Source organism: Felis catus, chromosome C1 (assembly GCF_018350175.1).
Source record: "Felis catus isolate Fca126 chromosome C1, F.catus_Fca126_mat1.0, whole genome shotgun sequence".
Taxonomy (NCBI): domain Eukaryota; kingdom Metazoa; phylum Chordata; class Mammalia; order Carnivora; family Felidae; genus Felis; species Felis catus.
This window is the reverse complement of record NC_058375.1, coordinates 72,522,702-72,546,380: the sequence shown is the minus strand read 5'-3', so window position 1 is coordinate 72,546,380 and position 23,679 is coordinate 72,522,702. Positions and strand designations below refer to the sequence as shown.

The window sequence follows — 23,679 nt, the reverse complement described above, 5'->3', positions numbered from 1 at the left end:
ATTGTGGAGAGGATTTGAGCCGGCCATCGAAGCACCTTGGTAAAAGGAAAGATGAGGGGCACCTGGGTAGCTCAGTCAGTTAAGCATCCGGACTTCAGCTGAGGTCGTGATCGCACAGTTTGTGAGTTTGAGCCCCATGTTGGGCTGTGTGCTGACAGCTCAGAGCCTGGAACCTGCTTTGGATTCTATGTCTCCCTCTCTCTGTGCCCCTCCTCTGCTTGTGCTCTATCTCTCTCAAAAATAAATAAACATTAAAAAAAATTTTTTTTAAAAAGGAAAGATGAATTAATTAGCTTAGCTAATTCTCCTTTCAGTATGAATGCAATAGAATCCTGTATAATGAAGTACTGTTTCCTGATAATGCAGACTTCTGTTTTCTTCTTTCTTTTTATGTTACGATTTATGGTTTCAGAGGTAATAACGTTAGTGCAGTATTTGCAACAGCTACACTTAAAGACTGAAATATTTTAAATTATTAAGCAATTCATATTACTCTTAAATTTGCATTTCATAACTATAGACACAAATTTCATGAAACATAATAAAAATTCTTTACATTAGCAAGTAGATGAATATGAAATGCTAGAATGAAGTTTTTAAAATATAGATATTTAATTAGATTAAATTTTTAAAATGTTAAGTGAATATAAAATTTTAATTTAACTAATATTGATAGTAATTATAATTTGCAATAGAAAATAAAAAGCCATAGAAAGTCTTCAGAGATGTGATCTATTTAAGTTTTTAAAATCTAGAAACAATGCAAATAGTCTTATATTGAACAATACCATTTAGTAAAATTTGCAAATTGGACTTTATACATTCTCTATTTAAAGATTTAATTACCAATTTTATTAGCTTTCTATTGCTGCATAACAAATATCACAAGCTTGATGGCTTAAAACAGTACCCATTTATTTCCTCACAGTTCTCTGGGGTAGGGAGTCCAGGTACTACTTAACCCAGTCTTCTGCTCAGGGTCACAAGGCTGTAATCAAAGCGTCAGCTGGCTGCAAGATCATCTGGAGGCTTGTCTTGGGGAGAGTTCACTTCCAGCCTCATTCAGGTTGTGAGAAGACTTCATTTCTTTAAAGATGTGGAATTGAATGCCCTGGATTTTTGCCGGCTCTTGGGTATAGGCCACCCTTAGGTCCTATGGAGTGTCCACGGTTCCTAGAGTTCACTCACAATTCCCTGCCATGTGGGCATCTCCAACACAGCTGCTTACTCTATCAAGCTCACAAGGGAAGTTTTTAGTTCCGGCTGCTAAGATGGAGTCTTATAAAGTAGAACATAATCACATCCATGACATCCCACCAGCGGTGCTGCACTCTATTGGTTAGAGTAAGCAAATCATAGTCCGACCCACACTCAGAGGGTGGGTATCACATAAAGCATTGGAATCATTGGATGTCACCTTAAAGTCTGTCCACTATATTGACCAAACTGGAAATAAGCAAGAAAATTTTTCACAACTTGAAGAAATCAAATGAATTTCCTGGAATGTCATATTCTTTATAAAATAAAATTTTATAACTGATGAAAACAATGCAAATGGAAAAAATGGAAAAAAAAGAGAATTATACACAACACAGAAGGAGCAGTGCAACTCTGGCTTGCCCATTAGTAGACAGTTACTATGTTGATGAAATTGGCAAATGGGACAAGAAAGGGAAAAACTCAAGCTTCCCTATGGACAATAATCCTGGAAAATGGTTATTAAATCCTTTGGCAGTGTGAATATATTTCTAGGGAAGCACAATTCGATTTAAATTAATGGTTATAATTTTCCACTAGGTAAATATGAGAGAAAATCTAGTATTGCATTTTATAACAAATTCTTTCCAGTGGAGAAAGAAACTGTAGAAACTATCTTTTGTATTTTAAGTTCAAAGACAAAGTGTTTTGTCACTATTGTTCCATGTTTCACTATGAGTCTTTTAAGATAGGTTTTTGATGATGAAGATTTGTGGCTGCAAACTTTTAGGTTCCTAATTTAAGGAATACAGAACCTCTCCTGGATTAAAAAAAAATCATGCATGTAATTGATAAATTCCATGCAAAATACAACTGATAAAAAGGAAACAATGGCATTTTTAACAACATAAAACATTGGCATGATGTTTTTTTAAAATAAAATGTCCAGTACATAGCCAAATATAATTATGTGTTTTTTTTTGTGGTATTAGCAGTGCTGTATTTCATTAAACAGGAAAGTGTGTCTAGATTTAATAGGAATTATTTTGGAAATTGATGACACAATGGTCAACATGTACAAAGGACTAAAAATTATAAAACAAATGATCTCTGTCTAGACTAGAGAATTAAGAATGAAGTGAAACATTTAATGGGTAGCGAAGTGAGAGGAGAAATGGTACATAAAAATTTTAAAAGTAGGTATTACTCAGTTTAATTAAATTGTTTCAGGGGCAAAGTCAAGTTGAACACCTAATATTTATTATATATTTTGTTGAACTACCAGGAGAATAGGTAGTTGAAATTAATAAGTAATTTATTATTTATTATGTTAGTGCAGGTTTTGTTCTAAGTGAAGAATTGATCTCCCCCCTTTCTCCTCCTGGGGCGTAAAAATCACTAGTTTTATGGAAAGCTGAACTGGAGAGCAGCTCCTCCTACTGGATGAGGATGGGGACAATCAGTCCCAGAGAGCAATCCTGAGTGAGTCCCCAAGGATGGTTTCTCTCTGCTCCTTGTTCAGACTGATTGTGTCTTCATTTTTTGTGAAAAACTGTTAAGATCTAATTCACATGCCATAATATTCACCTTTTTAAAATGTACAATTCAGTGCTTGTTGTTATATTGACAGAGTAGTGTAGCTGTCAGACTAGTTTTAGAACGTTTTCTTCACCCAGAGAGAAACCCTGTACTTGCTAGGAGTCACTGCCCAATTCTCCCTGCACCACCAGCCTTAGGCAACCACTAATCTGTTTTCTATGTCTGTGGATTTGCCTGTTCTGTACACTTCACATTAATGGAATCATGCAAAATGTGCCCCAGTCTTTATTATTTCACTGAGCTTTCTGAAAAACCTACTTATGATCTATCTAAAAAATCAATCATCTCTTCTGTTTCAGATTTATTACAGAATTTTTCCTCTACTTTTTCCATTACCTGTACATCATAAATACTTTGAAATGTCCTTATTAGCTCATACCGAATAGTATGATGTATTGCCGATATGTGAGCTTGTTGACAACAGAGTCTGACTTCCAAGGACAAGGAAAGCAAAATGCCTGCCTGAACTTCAACTGACTTTGAAGAGGTTATGGCTACACTATGTTTGACTATGCAGATGGTTTTTGCATTATCCTCTGATTACAGAATAAGAAAAACTGCTTCTAGTATGAATTAATTATGTTTTAGAAATATCATACTTTTTCCATTGCTAAACTGTCTTTTAAATTTTGTGCATTCATGTGTGTACGAGTGAACCAGTGATTTTGGCAATCTATTAAATAGATATTTAATAAGTGGCTTGCCTAATAAAGAGATTATAAGACTTTAATAATGTACTTCAATTTTTGTTAGGCTTATAACAAATTTAAAAGTGAATGTTATTAAAATGTTGATTATAATAAATCCTACAAATCATTTTGCAAAGTAGTCTTCAAACAGAGAACTTTAAAGTTGATAAGTCTAGTGGCAAATCTTTACAGAAAAATTTTAGTATCAAAGTAAAAGTAACTGAGCGATTGAGTTATTTTACAAAAGACTATGTAATAAGAAAGTGTGTCACTTTACTATCCTTCATAGTTTTACAACGTAGAATCCTTCCTCAGCAGGCATTGAGGAAGTTTGATTTTCAGTGGCACCGCATTTTATGGTTGCAGTATTTATGTGCGTTATGGCTTTCCCCAATAATACAGTACTGAGATGATATTTTTTTACCTGTTTATCATATCTTTAAATGATGAGCTAAAGTATTCAGTATAGAATACAAGAAAAAACATGACTCTGCGTTCAGACTTTCTCCACTCAAATCTCAGTCCTGCTCATCACTAGCGAGTACAAGTGACTTAATCTCTTTGTGCTCCAGTTTTCTCAAATGCAAAATGAGGATATTAATATTCATTAATTTGATCTGTTATGAAGATAAAATGAAGTAGTGTGTGTATACTAAACTGTTTAAAGCCCTTAGCCCATGGTAAATGTGCTATGTACATACTTAAATAACATTAGTCATTTTATTCTTTATGATGTGCATGTAGGACCAGCATGAAATAGTGGAGAGAACTAATGGATTGGTAGGAAGAAATCTTTATGTTCCCTCTCATTCAGTGATTCTTTATATAATAATGAACAAATGTATATTTTCTCAAATTTAGTTTTCTGTATATATTATGTGACTTCTAAAATAATTTTTGCATATCATAGAAATAGTATACTTAACAAAAGCAATGAAGTATTATGCAAAACAAATGTAAGTTTTTTTGCACTACAATTTAAAAGTTAGGAAATAAATATTTCCTATTAGCAAATTCCTTAGCAGTAAACAGAACAAAAATGAATTCTTTATCTATGTTGGCTTTAATGGCATTTCTTCTTTTTCCCCTGGTCCAGGGTTTTCCAGGTGACTTTGGAGACAGAGGCCCTGCTGGCCCTGATGGCAGTCCTGTGAGTACACTGTGATGGTCCAGCCTTGCAATCTGACATCACTCAGATGCCCCAGCACCTACATTTGCCATCCTCACTATGACATTCACATAAGCAGCATTGGCCAGAAAGCTTTGATACCTCTGTGCACATTACAGTTTGTAATTTTTCGTTGTGGGAAATAAAACAAAAATGTTCTGAGTAAATTCTGTCTTGGGATAAAATCATCAAAATTAATTATTGTGGTCATGTTAAATGTAACTGCTTAAGTAAAATATTAGAAATATATGAACATAAGACATATTTTGGGGGTGAGGAGAAGTCTTTCATGTACATGAATGTACCAACAAGCCTCATGTAAAAATTGTGCTCTTAGTGATTGCTTTTTGACTCAAACCTGTCATTGATCTACCTGACTTTTAGGTATCTATTTATAGAGAAATCTTCTCCTTTGGGATTTTTCAGCTATTATTTTCAGGTTAGGGAGTTACCATTCTATAATTAATTATATTGTCAAAGAATGGTGATGGACTGGCGTTTTTTGATGCTAGGTAGAAAAATCTAAACGTTTTTGCTCTCAAAGAGCATCTAGCAAATACCTCCCAATCTATTCCATGAACATATTCTTTTAATAAGATTTTAAGGTGAATAAGAGTCAACCACTAAGCCCGTTTAGCCTAAATTGAGAATAGTTCCTATATTTAGGTATTTATACTTAAAGTGTTAGAAAATATTTTTTAATTTGCTTTTCTAAATTATGACTTTATTAGCTTATTCAGTTAATTTAGTCAAAGTTTTAGTTGTTGTGAGGCTTGGCAGATAAGAGTAGAACTGATCTCCAAAGAAATTGCTAAAAACCTGAATGATATTTTAAGTAGAATGTTTACCATCTTTTTCTTGCCCTTGATTCTGGGGAACTTTTCATTTCAAGAGTAATAAAGTAAGCATTATTGGGGCACCTAGGTGGCTCAGTATTTTAAGCATCTGACTCTCCTTTTCAGCTTAGGTCATGATCTCATGGTTTTGTGAGTTCAAGCCCCATGTCAGGCTCTGCTCTAACAGCACAGAACCTGCTTGGGATTCTCTCTCTTTCTCTCTCTCTCTCTCTCTCTCTCTCTCTCTCTCTCTGCCCCTTTCCCACTCACACTGTCTCTGTCTCTAAATAAATAAATAAATAAATAAATAAATAAATAAATAAATAAAAAAAATAGAAAATAAAGTAAGCATTATTTACTTTTCTCTTACCATTTCTCATTTTCTCATACCATTTATGTACTTGCATAACTACTGTGAAGCCATCTTATTTAATTTTTTGTCAGTCCATTCAGTATACATGAAGTTTGTTAGGGTTGGACTTCTACCATATATGAAATGTGTCTTTTTGAAATCTACTCTTTATTTAAATATAATGCTTCTTGAAGAGCATTTTCAGGCTTTAATATCTTTAACATAGAAGAATAAACTGGATTTTTTGTTTATTCATTCATAATTCTTTATATTTATACTGTGCCTTAATTTCAAAACAACTTGCAAAGGCAGGTGCTGTTCTTGTACTTTGTATCATGTAAATGATGTAACACTGACATGGAGTGGGTTAGGAATTACCATAAGGACTGTAATGACAAGTCCAAAAGACCATCACAAATCAACTGGAAAAATTAATATTGATTTAAAATCTCATTTGTTATATGCATAATTAATGGTATTGGTAATTTCTTATATTTGTAAGAAATTTTTCTTTTTTTTTTAATTTTTTTTAACATTTTATTTATTTTTGAGACAGGGAGAGACAGAGCATGAACAGGGGAGGGTCAGAGAGAGGGAGACACAGAATCTGAAACAGGTTCCAGGCTCTGAGCTGGCAGCACAGAGCCCGACGCAGGGCTCGAACTCACGGACCGTGAGATCATGACCTGAGCCGAAGTCGGCCGCTTAACCGACTGAGCCACCCAGGCGCCCCTGTGAGAAATTTTTCAAAACCTTTTATGCATTATGACAGTTTTCATTGTGATTTAAAACAGAGTAAATGTTATTGTTCCTATTTTGTAAATGAGAAAACTGAAGTGTGGAGAATCTAAATATTGTACTTCAAAAGTGGAGAATGTTTTTAAACTATCTGAAAATGTTCTCCTAACTCTATATGCTGACCACTTATCCTTTTATACAATATATAGGCTAGTTATGTCTATAATGCTGACTATTTATGGGTTTTACTTCCTTTATTAGCGACATAAAAGACAACAAACAATCTATATCCTAGGCTAGGTCGTAGTCCTGGCATCCAAAAGCATGGAGCCAAGGGCATTTTTGAAGAACATAAACGTCCACCAGAGATTTGCACTTCTTAGGAGGATACAGAAGAGTAGGGAAGAATCAGAGGTTAGCTGTAGAAGAGGGTAAAATTTGATTTTTTTTTCCTAAAAGTTTTTGTCTTTAGAAAACACTCTTCATAGTCTGGAATCATATTTAACCAACTTTGCACATTTCTTTTACATAGGGACTTGTAGGTAGCATTGGCCCTCCAGGATTTCCTGGGCTTAGAGTGAGTATCAACTATTACCATTCTTATAAAATATTGTGTTTATATTTGTTAGATGCATTTTAAAATCTTTAGAAAAATGAGATGCTTTGTTGTCATTGCTGGATATGAGACTTGTACAAATGTGTTTTCCCACCCGATGTGCAAATTAGACCTACAATAACAAATTTCTACAGATTTATGTGTACACATAACCTACAATAACAAATACCTACAATAACAAATAACAAATTTGATAACCTACAATAACAAATTTCTACAGATTTATGTGTACACATGTACATTAATAGGTAACTTAAGACTCAGTTTCTTCAAACGCATGACATAGAACAGCCACTTCTCTCCTCTGAAATAGTCTTTCATACCATCTGGTCTGGATAGATACAGATAGGTCTAAATACCATACCACACCACATCACAGCACATGGTAACTATAGACTTTATTTCTGGAATAAAATTGAATAAATGGTTAGGAAACATCCTGAACAAAAGGTAGTAGTTGTACTTTATTAATGCTGCTAAACATATTAATGCCCAATTTATTTATTATACTAATAATATAAGTGACTATATTATTTGTCCATGTAATCAGTTTAATTCAGTGAATTTAACTCTGAGTTTCACTGGAGTTTCTGAGGTAGGCAAAGTACAGTTTAGTAAAAGCAATTCTATGAAGGCCAAAGCAATGTACTCCAGATAGTTACCTGATAAAGTTTATTCACTGAAGCAAACAGACTGCTATTAGACTGCTATTTCTGCTGTGTCTTCATAAATATATTTCTGTCAGTCAAGCTTATGGTTCATGACAGCGATATAAATTGCAGATATTTTATATAAATTTAGAACCATGTAGCTTAACAGCCAGCTGAGCTAAAGGCATGTTTGACACACTTTTATGAACTGTAAGTAGCCTAATGAAAATAGAATCTTAAAAGTAAACTATGTATCCATATAAAAATAGGAAATATATCCATATAAAAATAGGAAATAACCATGAGCAGAGGTAAGATTTTCCCTAAAAATCAACTTAGAGCTTGCTTTAAAACGTGAAGTAGGTAATTAAGACTCCAGAGTTTTATGCCATAAATTACAGCCACAATTATTTTTAGCTTGAACTTGAACACAGGTCTTCTGACTTTACATTTAAATTCCCACACACACCCCACCCCTGCCCAACCTAACTACCCAAAGGCAGAAGGTGACAACTTGAAAAAGGAATAAATCAGGAATTCAGTTATTGGAACTATAGAAAAAAAATCAGCATAATGAGTTTTAACTTGCCATTTGGGGCTGGCAACAGTAGAGAATTAAGAGTCAGAGAACCTGAGTTAAGTCTATAACATTTAAACTTTTCTTTTACATGATACTATTAGTATAATAATAATAAAATCAGCAATAATATCTCACTTTTATTTAGTATTTTCCATGTGCTAGTCTTAATGTTAGGTCATTTAACTCTCAGAACAAGCCAAGACTACTCAGGTTCTGAGTGTTAGCCCTAGATTTGAAGCCAGGTGATCCAAATCCAGAGTCCAAAATTCTACCCGTGTGCTACACCGCCTCCTTAAGATTTATATCACCTTAAAATGAATGCCATTTATCTTAAGAGTTTTCTTTAGGCTTCATGAGAAGCTCTATGTGAAGGTGAAATCCAAAGGACTAATTTTTATTCCTCAGAACTTAGAATAGGATCAAACCCCTAGGTGGTAGTCAGTGGCCTTCCCAATGGGGAGAGAAAGGAAGCTGGGGAAGGGAGTTGGATTCCAAAGATACTCTTTCTGCATTCTTCCTTTAACCTATCAGTTGGTTAGCTCACATGCTTCTGCTATTTTGCTGAAGTTTAAGACCAAAATTCTTAGCATGTCCAGACTATCTTGGTTCTCATCTGCACCCTGAGAACATACTTTGTACACTAGCAAAATCGTTTATTCTCAGATGCCATGCAGCCTTCCTATGATATGGCCTTTGCACTTGTTTGTCTACTGGAAACACTTCCCTCTCCTTTTGCATCTAACACTGAACTCTTACTCATTTTTCAGTTCCAGGACTTAGCACAGTTCTAACACATAATAGTGCTTAGTAAAAATAACTGTGTGTTTTTGTTTTTGTTTTTGTTTTGTCCTTTCTCTTTCTCAATTTACCCTTTGGTAGATGGGAAGAGATCCTAGAGAAGAGAAAATGGCTGATGATACTAACAGTCATCTTTGTAATCCTCATCTCTACATTGATATGGATAGTACTTTATACTTTTCACACACATATCTCATTTGTTCTTCAATGAGATGTAAAGTAGATAAAGCAGGTATTTCTACCTCCATTTTATACTTATTAAATTTTTTAATCCACATAATGTGAGCATCTACTATGTATCAAATGCTGAACTAGACTTTTGCTAGGCCTAAAACTACAAACAAGATTTCCATTTTTAGCAACATTATAATATAGTGGAGTAGAAGGAAAAATAAGCAATGTCATATAATGTGATCACTGCCATCATGGACTAAAAACCAGTGAGAAAGGAGCAATTTATGTTATCTTGGGAGAGGAGTCTTCGCGAAAGAGATGTGTTTTAACCGTATCTTGAAATTTGTGCATGAGTGGAATGGAGTAGAAACAGGAAAGGGGCTCTTTAGGCAGAAGAATCCTTAAATGCACAAAAGAAGTGGAAAAAATGCAATGTTTGGGGAATGCAAAGAGGAGTTGGGGGATTGCAGCCTAAGAAGTATGGGGGGATAGGAGCGGAATGGAAGGAGCTGAGGTTTTGGAGATAATTGGGAAAGATGATACAGAACCTTTATATTTCAGAATAAACAGTTCGCTCACCCAGTTTATCTGCAAGCCTACATCTGCTTGTTTTCATACAGGAAGTATAGTTTCCGACAAGAGATAATATAGCTTTCTCTCAGTGATTTTTTCCATGCAACTTGTTGTCATTGTCATTTGCTTTCTTAACCTGTGAGTGTGGGTGGGTGTGGTTGCACAGTCTTCCCTACACTGTGCTCACTCATATGAACTCTAATTGGCTAGAGGCTGCTGGTTTTATTTGAAGAGCCTATCCTTAAGCTCTCTCTCTTTGACTCACTTTGACTCGAAAGTTCTTTATTATTTCTGGCTCTGGGGGAGGCTCTTCTCCCTTTGGTGCTATATCCCAGACAGCTAAGCTGCCATACGTGGAAGTATTTCTCCTGTCTGCTCCGTCTTCTCATGGAAAAGGAGTATGGTAGGGAGAGGGTGCTGAAGGCCTTCAGATTTTCCTTGTGGAACTGAAAACTGCTCTTAGCCTGTCGTGGGTTGCTTTCAGAAAGCCATCGTTTTTCAGGACTAGGATTTTCCACACAACTTGTAACATACCACAAAATGTTAGATGTCTCTTGGAGGTTTCTACATCCATACCATTTTACTTTTTAATTCTCTATTTTGCTAAATCTTGTATAACATGTATGTACTTTGATATTTTTCAACACTTACTATTTTGTGATTTCTCTTTTAGAATCACTAAAAAGTAAAATAGTAGATTATGCATACAAAGTACATTCATCTGAAGATACTAGACTCCACACAGTGATATATTTACTGAAACAAAGTTAATAATATTATTGCCTATAGAAAAAAAAAACAACAGGATGAAAAAGAAGTATTTGTTTATTTGCTTATATTTTTCCATACTGCATAGATTATTGCTGCATAATTTCCAAACAGAAATGTTTATTGTATTTTTGAAACTCTCATAATTTTTAAAGCTATGAACTTTGCATAAACTAGCCACTGTAATTATAAGAACAATTGTTCCTACTGACAGAATTTGTCAGGGATGTATTAATATTGCATATCTGTTTATTAAGTTGGAAAGTATTACTCCTTACTTCTCATAGTCTCATATATTTCAGGATTAAACATGTTGGAAATAATTTATCTTAGTTCTGTTTCACAGACTTTCGGAGTCACTTAGAAGTAAAGATGTCATATTTTCCATTCTGAAATTTGTATTCTATAAATGTAGACTATTAGAAATGCTCTTTGATGTTGGGAAATAGAGCTCTAGAATCACTGTTTTAGTTTTTTTTTTTTTTACTCAAGTATAATTGACATAGAGTGTTATATTAGTTTCAAGTGTACAGTATAATGATTCAACAATTCTATACATTATTCAGTGCTCATCATAAATGTACTCTTAATCCCTTTTATCTATTTCAGCCATCCCCCCACCCACCTCCCCTCTAGCAACCACCAGTTTATTATCTGTATTTATGAGTCTGTTTTTTGTTTGTCTCCTTTTTTCTGTGTTCATTTGTTTTGTTTTTTAAATCCCATGTATGAGTGAAATCATATGGCATTTGACTTTCTTTATTTTACTTAGGATTTTACCCTAGGGTAAAAGGTCCATCCATGGGTGTTACAAGTAGCAAGATCTCAGTCTTTTTAGTGGATGAGTAATATTCCATTGCATATGTGTGTGTATATATATATATATATATATGTATATATACGTATATATATATTATATATTATACGTATAATATGTATTTTTATATGTATAATATGTAATATATATATTACACATTTAATATATATAATATGTGGACATCTATGTCCATCTATGGATGGACACTTGGGTTGCTTCCATATTTTGGCTCTTGTAAGTATGCTGCAATAAACATAGGGTGCATATATCTTTTTGAATTAGTGTTTTCCTTTTCTTTGGATAAATACCAGTAGTAGAATTCTGGATCATAGGGTAATTCTACTTTCAATTTTTTGAGGAACCTCCATACTCTTTCCCACGGTGGCTGTACCCATTTGCATTTCTGCCACTGTGCACAAGCGTTCCTTTTTCTCTACATCCCCTCCAGCACTTGTTATTTCTTTTTTATTCTGGCTATTCTGACAGGTCCTTCAGTATTCATCCCACACTTTATTTCACATCTGTTGTGTGTCAGTTATGTTGGAACTGGAAAATAAAAAAATCAATAAAACGTGCTTATGCTTCCATAGAATGCTCAGACTAGAAAGACAGGGTGGGGGGAAGTATATAGTGCAGTATATTGCTAGTTCACTAGTGAAGTGCAGTAGAAGGCCATTTCAGTATTGGTCACTGTATCTTCAAAGGCTTGGAGCATGTGAAAAGAGAGAGCAGAGAGCATGTTCAGACAATGGAAAACAGTCCATTGTGGTTAGAATGTAGGATTTGGAGGCGGGAGACGTAAAGGAGGAGTAAGGACAAATGGAAATAGAGAAAACTAGGAGAGTTGGTGGAAACCTGGTAGCGAGGGTCTGGGATGCTTTCCTGAGAAATTTGAATTATAACTAAAAGGAGCACCATTTTTTGGCACTGTGATACATATACCTTTAAGAGTTTCTTAGCATTTGGGAACCATAAAAGGGAGGTTTAAAGCAACTTGTTCTTTGAAGCCAGGCACAGGGAGGTAGTAAGAGAAAGAAGGAAAATGAAGGTGTCATTGACACAAAACTTGTAAGTGATCCCCAAGCCATTTTTTTCAAATTCTACTTTCAAATACCCTTATTGTGGCTACTGTCCTTTGTCTTCTAAGATGAAGTATTTGAGGAGTTTTTCTAAGGCTCTTACCTACAGGAGATAGTGGTAGTTATGTTTTTGAGAGATCTTGCATTGGAGCACTAAACTGAGAACCTTGGCATTGCTGACCATGTCTCTTTCATCTGTTTCCTCAACACTTCTACAGTGTCTGTGTACATGTTATGCCCAACAAATGTTAAATGATGAATGAATGAGAGAAGCCCAGAAGAGTAGTCTCATTCAGTACTCAGCTTATCCCTGAGATTGTGGTATTTTATCATTCTGCAAATTTCAGATCATGAAATAAAATCATTAGAATGCCTGGAACGTAGTAACTGCCCGAAAAGTATTTCCTGAATAAATGGGTGAAATAAAAATATAAGATGATCAAATGAAGCATTTATCAAATACATCCCGAGAACATGGCACTAAAATATTTCCCTTATCTTCAAGATTTTAACTAGTTGGAGAAATATTTCAAGATGAATGTGATGGACAGTTAAGCATTTTAGGGGCTAAGGGAAAGGGAGGATCCTTGTGGACTTGACCAGTATGAATAGGCTTCCGGGAGTAGGATGACCTCACTGAGGTTTCAAAGATTGGTATGATTTATACATGTGGAGAGAAAAAAGAAATTGTGGAAGAACACGGCACATGTAGGAACTTAGTGAGACGAACTGTTCTGGGTTAATTAATCAAGTTTACATTATTCTCTTCCTAATCCTAGTGTATGCTTAATGATGCCTTTCTGTCTTACTGCATTTCAGGGCAGTGTTGGCCCTATTGGACCATTTGGACCTTCTGGAATTCCTGGCCCTGTGGTATGTCTGTATCTACATAATGGATATCTCCCTTTAATTTCTCTACAATGTCACAAAACATCTCCTCTTTTTTTCAGGGTCTTTCCGGGAATAAGGGCCTACCTGGAATCAAAGGTGATAAGGTGATTTAAATATTTACATTATCATAGAGTTAATTTCTTATCACATTTATTTTTTTTCTTTTCAGTCAACACAACTTATATTTTGTTTTTATATATGGGATCCAATCTGTACTGTCAGTTATACAATTTTTCTCAGAAGTAGGAAAAATAAAGAAGCTGTTCTTCCATAAACATTTGTACTTTCGTATAATATTGCCATGTTTGTGTTGCTTAAATGTCTTTGTATAAAATTGTGCCCTCTAGGGTGAGCAAGGCATTGCAGGAGAGCCAGGAGAACCAGGGTATCCTGGAGACAAGGTAACTTTTTTTTACCATTAAGTTTATAGAAATACAAAAAAAAAGTCCGTGAAAAACTATAAATTCTTTGAAAAGAAAGGAATAATCATTATTTTAACCATATAGTTTATTAGGATATGGTATCAATATGTTTTTACATGTCTTGTTTCTTAGTTTTCTTGGATTAATTCCATGAATTTTTTAAGTAATTCGTAAATAGAGGCACATCTGCCTTTTTTGGTGTAAGAGTTTCTATCTTTCCTCTAATATTCTCTTCTTTTAGGGTGCTGTTGGTGTTCCAGGACCACCAGGGATGAGAGGAAAGCCAGGACCTACAGTAGGTTTGAACTTTTGCTTTGTTCTTTATGGTTCACAAAGTGCACAGCATGGCAGGAGTCTTGACAATTGTTGGTATTAGTGGAATATAAGAAGTAAGATATAAGCCTACCAGGCTGGCATTGTTTTCTCTTCAGTTTTTAAGGTACAGCTAATCCTTGAAGTTTTCAGCTCACATTCCACAGAGTATTGGACCTCATCCTCCTGCCCCCGCCCCCCATCCCAGGCCAAGCCAAATTTCTGAGAGCCCTAAAGATCTTGGTTGATCTATCATGGATAGTATTTCAAGTAAACATGGGGTGTTTAAAACAGAAAATATAAAATACCTTAAATACTATTTTAATTTTTCCAAATATCTTTCATTCCAATGTATTTCATTAAAAAAAAAGTATTGGGGCGCCTGGGTGGCGCAGTGGGTTAAGCGTCCGACTTCAGCCAGGTCACGATCTCGCGGTCCGTGAGTTCGAGCCCCGCGTCAGGCTCTGGGCTGATGGCTCAGAGCCTGGAACCTGTTTCCGATTCTGTGTCTCCCTCTCTCTCTGCCCCTCCCCTGTTCATGCTCTGTCTCTCTCTGTCCCAAAAATAAATAAACGTTGAAAAAAAAATTAAAAAAAAAAAAGTATTGTGAAGAAAAGATAGCATGTCACACTCTGTGAGCAAAAATATTCTAGTTCTTTGTCTTTTTTTTTTAATCTTTGGGCATCAATTAGTTGAAAAGAAAGGATACATTATACTGTAGTTAACACAAAACCCAACAAAGTATACAACTAAAATTACTGAGTAATTAAAATCATTTAAATAATGGTTAAAACATGAGTTAAAAGTATGTCTCTATATATTAAAAATCATAAAAATTAGTATATTTAAGATTTACTGAGTGTTTACAAAGTTCCAGTCACTATTTGAAAGTCTATGCCTCTAATTTAATCTTTACATAAATCATATAAAGTTGGTACTATTATTATTCTTATTTTACAGATTAGGGGAACTGAGACATAAAGTTGAACAACTTGCCCAAGTTTTCGTAGTTAGTTGGTGGCCACCTGGGAAAACCCAGGTAATCACCTATGTCAGAGCTCATGCACTTAGCCACTGTGCCATACTGTCTGAGAATTTAACATTTTAAGATTGTTTTAGGATTTTAATATTGTTTACAACTCTATGAAGGTGAAGGTGATTGTAGATAGAAAAAGTTAGACGGAAAATTATAATTTATTAAAAAACATTAAAATGTACATTTTAAAAAAGATTATTATTTTCCTGAGCAAATCTTTGTGTTCCCTCTAACTCTACCCTCCTATGTCAGGCTTGTTTGTTTTTTTGTCAGATGCAAGCAGCTTTAAGTTACAGTACTTTATATACCCCATTTTGTCTGGCTTCTAACAGTGCAAGCATTTCATGTACATCTCTCAGGAATTATTTATTCCACAGAACCGTTTACAGCATCTGTTTGTCTAATGACATCTGTTTGTCTAATGGTAAGCTTTGCTCTTCTTAGTTTTTGCCTCAGACTCAGGGTATACCTGGTCAGTCATGTACCCAGACTTGTGCTCAGCAGTTGAATATTAGAAGTTACAAAGTGCATAAATAAGGGACATGAGAGTAGGTCGTGAAGCTGGCAAAAAGCCTTTACTCAAGGATGATTCTAAACCACGTAACAGGAACTTACCATATCTGCAATGGTTGGCAAAGTAAGACCCTAACTTCTTGTATTTTCATTGTTCATTGTGTGAGGGTTTTCTGACTTCTGATAATAATAAAAGGAGCTGGTACAAGACATTTTCTAAGGACAATACTAAGTAATAAATGATACCAATATTCTGTTATGCTTCACATATTTATACAAAGTAAACCTTTTTTATGTCTCCCCCTCCCCTTACTTTTTGACACAGTTTGTATTGATAACATGTTTATTGCTGGGCAGGGAGGGATATACTGGTCTGAGAAACAGAGACTTAGATTTTAGTCCCAGCCCTGACTTGCCATCACCCAGGGCATTTAACCACTGTGATATCCAATTTCTTGTTTAAACTGAGAGACTATATCATATTTAAGTTTCCTTGCAAATCTGTGACTCTTTAGTTGCCTCTCTCAGGGATAGTGTTTGCCAGTATTTCTCTAGTCTCAGCTACAGAAAAGGCAGAGAACCTGTCTCATCTTTAACACATGGTCTTAAAACCCTTAATTTTTTTTTCCTGGACTAAATCACCAGAACCAACTCTAATGTGTGTTTTAGGGCAGTGATTCAGGGAGCATAAGATGATAAGAATGAGGCTTTTTGCTTGTTCATTTTGTACCTTTCTATATTATTCTGGTAAAAAAAAAAAAACCAACACATTTTTTAATGTCGGCAGGGACTTTGGTAGGAGATACTTGACCATTTTTTTGTTTTATCAACTCTTTGAAAAAAATTATATATCAGACCGAAGATAGGATAAAAACTTAAGAATTAATATTTGTGAGAATCTTTAGTTTCTAACTTTATTTATTACTTGTTTATATCTTATGAGTGGACAAAACTTGTAGAGGTTTGACCTGGAAACTTTTCCCAGTTATGGAAGGAGACAGTTGTTGGATGAAAAATTGCTTGCACTCAATCTATTAAAAAGAAACTATACAAGTTAGTGCCTATCTAAATAATTTGTTTACTAGCATGAAAAGAATGCCATAGTCATAAGGATGTCTTTCTTATTTTATATCTCCTACTTTGGGTTTTCTATTATCTAAGATGATGACATTAGTGACTTTTTTTTTCCCCAAATGAATCTAAGTTGTAACGTGAAAGAGTATTTACAAGCTAAAAGAAGGAATGTCCTGATTTGGAAGGCTTTTTACATTTTGCAATAAGGAAGCTTTTGCTCTACAAGCATTTAAAAACTAGAGAAAACTACCAATCAGAAGTTAAGAAATATTCTTTCCTTAGAACAAAGACATTATTGGGGTACCTAGGTGGCTCAGTCGGTTTAGTGTCCGACTTCAGCTCAGGTCTTGATCTCAGAGTTCGTGGGTTTGAGGCTCACTTCAGGCTCTGTGCTGACAGCTCACAGCTTGGAGCCGCTTTGGATTCTGTGTCTCCCTCTCTCTCTGTTCCTCCCCCAATCATGCTCTGTCTCTCTCTGTCAAAAATAAATAAATGTTAAATTAAAAAAAAAACAAAGACAATTATTATGTTCTTTCCATACATTTAACTAGACGTTGCTGTCAATTATAGAGGTGTATGTAATCATTACTCCCTTGCCTAAAACTTACTTGAAAGCTCAGTTTTTATAAAAGAGACTTGACATTTGAGGAAACTTCCAGCTGAAGTTTTTCAAAGTGAAGATTTATTCTGAAGAATGAACGAAATTATTCCAAAATGTGTGTTTTTAAGTATCTGGTTGTCGATTAGTGTTTCTGAAAACAAAGACCTAGTAGGTATTTTTCCTTCACAGCTTGTAAATTTAGCTTCTGGTTTGCTTTTTGCCACCAGAGGTCTCCAGTGAGAGCTCTATCTTTATCTCTTTAAGAGAGGTACTTGCCATTTTAATAATGTAAGCCTCCTCTAGATATTGATTATGACGGATGATGATTTTGTTTACTTAGGAGAACTTAAATGAAGTTTTATGTAGTACTATTAATTTTCTCTAAATTTGATTGCAGTAGTTTCATTGTGTACTGTTTTATGTCCTGAAACTCAGATATCTAAGCAATGTATGAGAATGAATGTAGTGCTTATGGAAAACAGTGCTTTACTTCTTGAGATGTGAATAAATGCATATTATCTTGTATTTCTATGTAATCTGAGGCCTATTAAGTCAAATCTGAAACTTGAATAGAAATTTAATGTGACAGAAATAATGAATTCAACAGTTTCTCTTATGAAAACAAGGGTATTAGACTACTGGTCCCCCCCTGTTCTATACTTCAATCTCTTGAGAATATTGCCAGCCCTTTCTAGTTTCAGGCTTTATGACCACTTGTCTCTCCTCTGAATCTTCTCTCTGGCCCTGATTTCACTTCGTTAATCCAAATGAAAGTCAGAAAATGAAGTCAGAAAATGGCTTCAGAGATATTGAAAAGAAATCCTCAGCATTTTAATATAATGATCAAACAATCTAGGAATTACAGGTATCATCCAGGAAAGGATAGAGGACATGAAGGGAATAATTAATGGTTATAGAATTGGTTAACATTTAGTGAGTAGTTTCTATGTGCCAGGCACTGTGCTAGGAACCTTGCATGTATTGTCTCTAATCCTCACAATGACTCTGTAACAATGTTAATACTGTTAGCATTATTTTCCTATTTTATTAGTGAGGAAACTGAGGCTAATAGAGATTAAGCAACAAGGACTTAAATCCACATAATTCTTGATTGCTAAATCGGGCCCCTTGTAGTATCAACGGAAAGAGGAATTTTCAGGGATAGTCCCAGGACTCTGGTTATTTATAAAAGTAACTCCTCATCTAGAGTCCTCTACCTTGTTGAGTCAAACTTTATTATCTCTGGATAACACACACACACACACACACACACACACACACACACACACACGCACACGCACACGCACACACACACACTTTTCTTCTTGACTTGAGCGCTTAACTCAGTAATTTGTTTGTATCTCCAGCACTTAGGAGTAAATATATATTACATCCATACACGTTTTAAAAGTAAGTTTTCCACAGAGATGATGGTTACAAATTAAGTCTTTCTGAATGGTAGTTACAACCTTGTTTGACATAATATATTGAGTGCTGTTTGCTAAAAAGCCATTATAATTTTGTGTGGCATAATACATTGATTTGTTTGCTTACCATATGTCTGTCTCCATTTTAACTTGTATTTATTAGGTTAATGCTTATACGCTGACTCTCACCCCCATTTTAGGGCCAAATGGGTGACCCAGGACCCCAAGGACCATGTGGCCCTCCAGGACCAGAGGTAAAATGTTGGTTGGAAGATAACAGATTTGAAATAAAAGTTGAAAAAAATTAAACTTGCTTGTAAAGCATGTTTTTACATAATAGGCTTAAGAAAGATCCTCTTTAAAGTTTATATCTTTGTAAATAGTTTGTATTAAATTTTTTTCTCCTATGTCAGAAAGTATGCAACAGTGATCCCAAGGAACTAGAAAGGTATTAACCACATTATAGTCCTTATTAGATCACAGCTGATTTATTTATTCTGAACAATAACTATAATAACACATACTTGGGGTTTAAAATCAAATTTCAGGATAAGCTCCACTGAATTTTTAATACAAAATGCTTCCAATTTTTGTTATATGCACATATCATTTGGATCTTATATTCTAGAATAAATACAATTAAGTCTGTAGTACATATATCAAATTTACTTGTTTATTCTTTGAAATTTTGACTTTGGCTGAATGCTTGATCTGGAGTGTCTTTTTTTTTTTCCTGCAAGTTCACATAGAACACAAGGTTCTTAGATGAAACATTTTAGTTTTTTAAAAATCATTTTATGAGTTGGGGTGCGTGGGTGGCTCAGTCGTTTAAGTGTCCGACTTCAGCTCAGGTCACGATCTCATGTTCTGTGAGTTCAAGCCCCATGTCAGGCTCTGTGCTGTCAGTTCAGAGCCTTGGAACTTGCTTCGGATTCTGTGTCTCCCTCTCTCTCTGCCCTTCCCCCACTCTATCTCTGTCTCTCAAAAAATGAATAAACATTAAAAAAAAATTAAAAATCATTTTATGAGTCAAAGATATATACCACATGGAGATAACTTCTGAAGTTCACTCTAATTCAGAAATATAAGCCAAAAATACATATATTCAGAAATATAAGCCAAAAATATATATATACACCTATACATACACATACACACCTAATTCAGAGTCATAGATGCAGCAATAAAGCTGAGAAAATGAATTTGGCTTCAGAATAAATAAATCAGAGCAATAAAATCCCCTCAGTGTCAGAGTAGCAGGCAGAATTTCTAGAAATAGCATTCTACTGATGCTTTCTCCCTCTCTTTGTAAACCATAAAATCTACTTCTTACCCTGCAGCTGACTTTCAGGGTTGGTTGATTTCTTCAGTCAATGCCTATTACTACTTATTGTCTAATTTAAAAATACATTGCATATTGGTAGTTCAAAAATCTAAAAATCTACATTGTACCTAGTTTTATTAATAGGGATATAGTAGGAGATAAAATACAGTAATATATTGACGTCACCATTCTGGAAAGAAAGAAATTGTTTTGAGTGATTGAAGTAATTATTAACAGATAATTAAAATAGTAATTAACACATTAATAACTTTATATATTTTATGAGCCTGTTTGCTTTTAATAATTTTTCATGAAAACCTGCCTGGAATGAATTCTATTTACCTGTCTTCTCATACTGGGGATACAGACCTAATTTATCTTTTACTAGCCTTAAAGATGATTTATTATGAACATGGGTTGTTCTTTTTTTAAAATTAAAAAAAAAAATTTTTTTTTAAATTTTAAAATTTTAAAAAATTTTTTTAAATGTTCATTTTGAGAGAGACATACACAGAGTGCAAGGAGGGAGAGGCAGAGAGAGAGAGACGCACACACAGAATCTGAAGCAGGCTCCAGACTCTGAGCCATCAACACAGAGTTCGATGTGAGGCTTGAATTCATGAACCATGAGCTCATAATGGAGCTGAAGTTGGACACTTAACTTACCGAGCCATCCAGGTGCCTTTGAACATGGGTTGTTCTATTGTAACAGTTACAGATAGTTTGCATGCTAAGAAGGACTGTGTCACTGCCTTATAATCAGTATGGTTTGGGATCATTTTCTTCTTTTTCCTAAAGCTAGGTTAAAGGATGGATGCATGGGCCATGTTTTTACTTATTACTTGGTCTTCCAAAGATGTCTTTTCTTTTTCTGTTGCCTTAGAGATTTAATGATTTGCAATCATCATTCAAAACATTGTCTCATTGTCTTGATTTTTGCACTACTAATACAAAGTCCTGAGCTCTAACCTTGTCAGACTGTACCCATTCCTCCTGCTCAGCTGTATTAAATGTTTTCATTGAGCCAAAGATGTAACCTGTATTCTCATAATTGGTCAAGGTGTTTTGGGGAAAGGGGCTTAATCTAAAGATCATACTTTTTTAAACATAAGAATATAATGTATAGGCAGTTATATGAGGCAACACTTTTATCCAAATCCCTCTCAACATTAGGCTTTTGATAGAATTGCAGATCTAAGAATTTACAATAGTATGTTTAATATTGTATCAAGACTCAAAAGTTTCTACCTGTATAGTACATGACTTTTCTCAGATAAGGGGTTTTATATGTAGTGCTAAATTTAGACTTTATACTATAGGCAATGATCAAAGATTTTTAAGCAAGGGGAATGAAATCATCAGACTTGTGTTTTCAACAGGTGCATGGTAGCAGGAGCACAAAGGTAAAAAAGAAAGAAGGGAGAGGTGAGAAGACTAATTGGAGGCTATTTAGGAGGATAAGTAAGGCAAGACCAGGCTATAAATAATGAGAGCCTATTAAAATAGAGAAGAGAGGATGGCTTCCAGAAATAATTAGGATATACAATTCACAGCAGTTGAACCACTCAGTTCTGTTCATTTAGTTTGTGTAAGAGAGCAGTAAGAGACAATTTTAATGTTTCTTGCTTGAAAAGTTGGGTAGAAAGTGGGATCACCATTCTAAAAAAAATTTTTTTTTAATGTTTATTTATTTTTGAGAGAGGGACAGAGCACAAGTGGAGGAGGGGCAGAGAGAGAGGGAGACAGAGAATCCGAAGCAGGCTCCAGGCTCTGGGCTGTCAGCACAGAGCCCAACACAGGGCTTGAACCCACGAACAGTGAGATCATGACCTAAGCCCAAGCCAGATGCTTAACCGACTAGGCCACCCAGGTGCCCCTGGGATTACCAGTCTAAAAATAGTAAAAAGGGAGAAGGAGGAAGATATTCAGAGGGGTAGAGATAATGCTTTGGTTTTGAGATTGTTAGGATTGCAGAGCCTGTTGGACATATAGGAAATTAGTCTCATTAAGTGTATAGAAAACTATAGACCTGAAACTCAGAAGAGAATAGGACTAGAGATAATTATTTGTTGTCATCCACATGGTGGTATTAGATGAAGCAGCTGTTAACAGATGAAATCATTTAAGGAGAATATATGAAACAAGGTTTGAAAATACTACACCTGGACATTCACCCCAAAGGCTACATTCTCTATCTACAGTGCAATCGGTTTTATATTAACAATTTAAAGGCAGTAAGATAAACTTTGGTACCTTAAAAGCACAGAGAAAAGAAAAAAATCACTTTGGAAATTAAAAAATATTTAGTACTGGGTGAGAAACAATCACTATAAAACTTGAATGTTGCACCCAAATTCACATTTCTCTAAAAAGCAAGGAAGAACAAGAATGTATTATGCATAGCACAAGTGTAGGGATTTGTTTTAAAAGGAGAAAGATGTTGAAAGAGATCAAATAGGATAGATTCTGTTTTCTTTATAAATATGAGACAATCCCAAGACTAAGAGGACTGGGTGCATCCAGAAAGAGGGTGCTTGAGTAGATTTGTGAAGAGTAAGTGGGGAAGTAACTAGAGACTTATAAAATAATTCCTGAGCTGTATTAAGAACTCAGCTGAGATTGAAAAACCATCTTCCCAAAATATAGCCACAAAGTCCAATACTTTTTATTGAAACTGCATTGTAAATTTGAGTCTGAACGTACTACTGGCCAAAACAGTGAAATATTCACTTATGTGAATCTCTTCTTCCTTAGATTAAAAATATGATTGTATATACTTAAAGTATATAATGTAATGATTTGATATGTAGAATACATTGTGAAATGATTACCAAGATGAATATAATCAGCATATCCATCACCTATCATAGTTAACTCTTTAATTTCTTTCTGGTGAAAATGCTTAAGATCTACTCTCAGCAACTTTCAAATATACCACATTTGTTTGTTTCTTTTTCGTTTTTTTTAATATGAAGTTTATTGTCAAATTGGTTTCCATACAACACCCAGTGCTCATCCCAACAGGTGCCCTCCTCAATGCCCATCACCCACTTCCCCTCCCTCCCATCCCCCATCAACCCTCAGTTTGTTCTCAGTTTTTAAGAGTCTCTTATGGTTTGCCTCCTTCCCTCTCTGTAACTTTTTTTTCCTCTCCCCTCCCCCATGGTCTTCTGTTAAGCTTCTCAGGATCCACATAAGAGTGAAAACATATGGTATCTGTCTTTCTCTGTATGACTTATTTCACTTCGCATAACTCTCTCCAGTTCCATCCACATTGCTACAAAAGGCCATATTTCATTCTTTCTCATTGCCAAGCAGTATTCCATTGTGTATATAAACCACAACTTCTTTATCCATTCATCAGTTGATGGACATTTAGGCTCTTTCCATAATTTGGCTATTGTTGAAAGTGCTGCTGTAAACATTGGGTACAAGTTCCCTAAGC

General features: G+C 34.8%; 1 protein-coding gene across 7 annotated transcripts in view; it reads left to right on the top strand.

Annotated features, from left to right (window-relative positions):
- The window catches only part of COL24A1 (collagen type XXIV alpha 1 chain), a 412,001-nt gene that overhangs the window by 102,821 nt on the left and 285,501 nt on the right, over positions 1–23,679 (top strand). For all 7 annotated transcript variants that reach the window (XM_019837359.3, XM_045036125.1, XM_019837358.3 and 4 more), the window contains 7 exons: positions 4,582–4,635; positions 7,112–7,156; positions 13,454–13,507; positions 13,585–13,629; positions 13,873–13,926; positions 14,189–14,242; positions 19,111–19,164. In XM_019837359.3, coding sequence (XP_019692918.2) covers positions 4,582–4,635; positions 7,112–7,156; positions 13,454–13,507; positions 13,585–13,629; positions 13,873–13,926; positions 14,189–14,242; positions 19,111–19,164 — 360 coding nt within the window. The remainder of the gene's footprint in view (positions 1–4,581; positions 4,636–7,111; positions 7,157–13,453; positions 13,508–13,584; positions 13,630–13,872; positions 13,927–14,188; positions 14,243–19,110; positions 19,165–23,679) is intronic.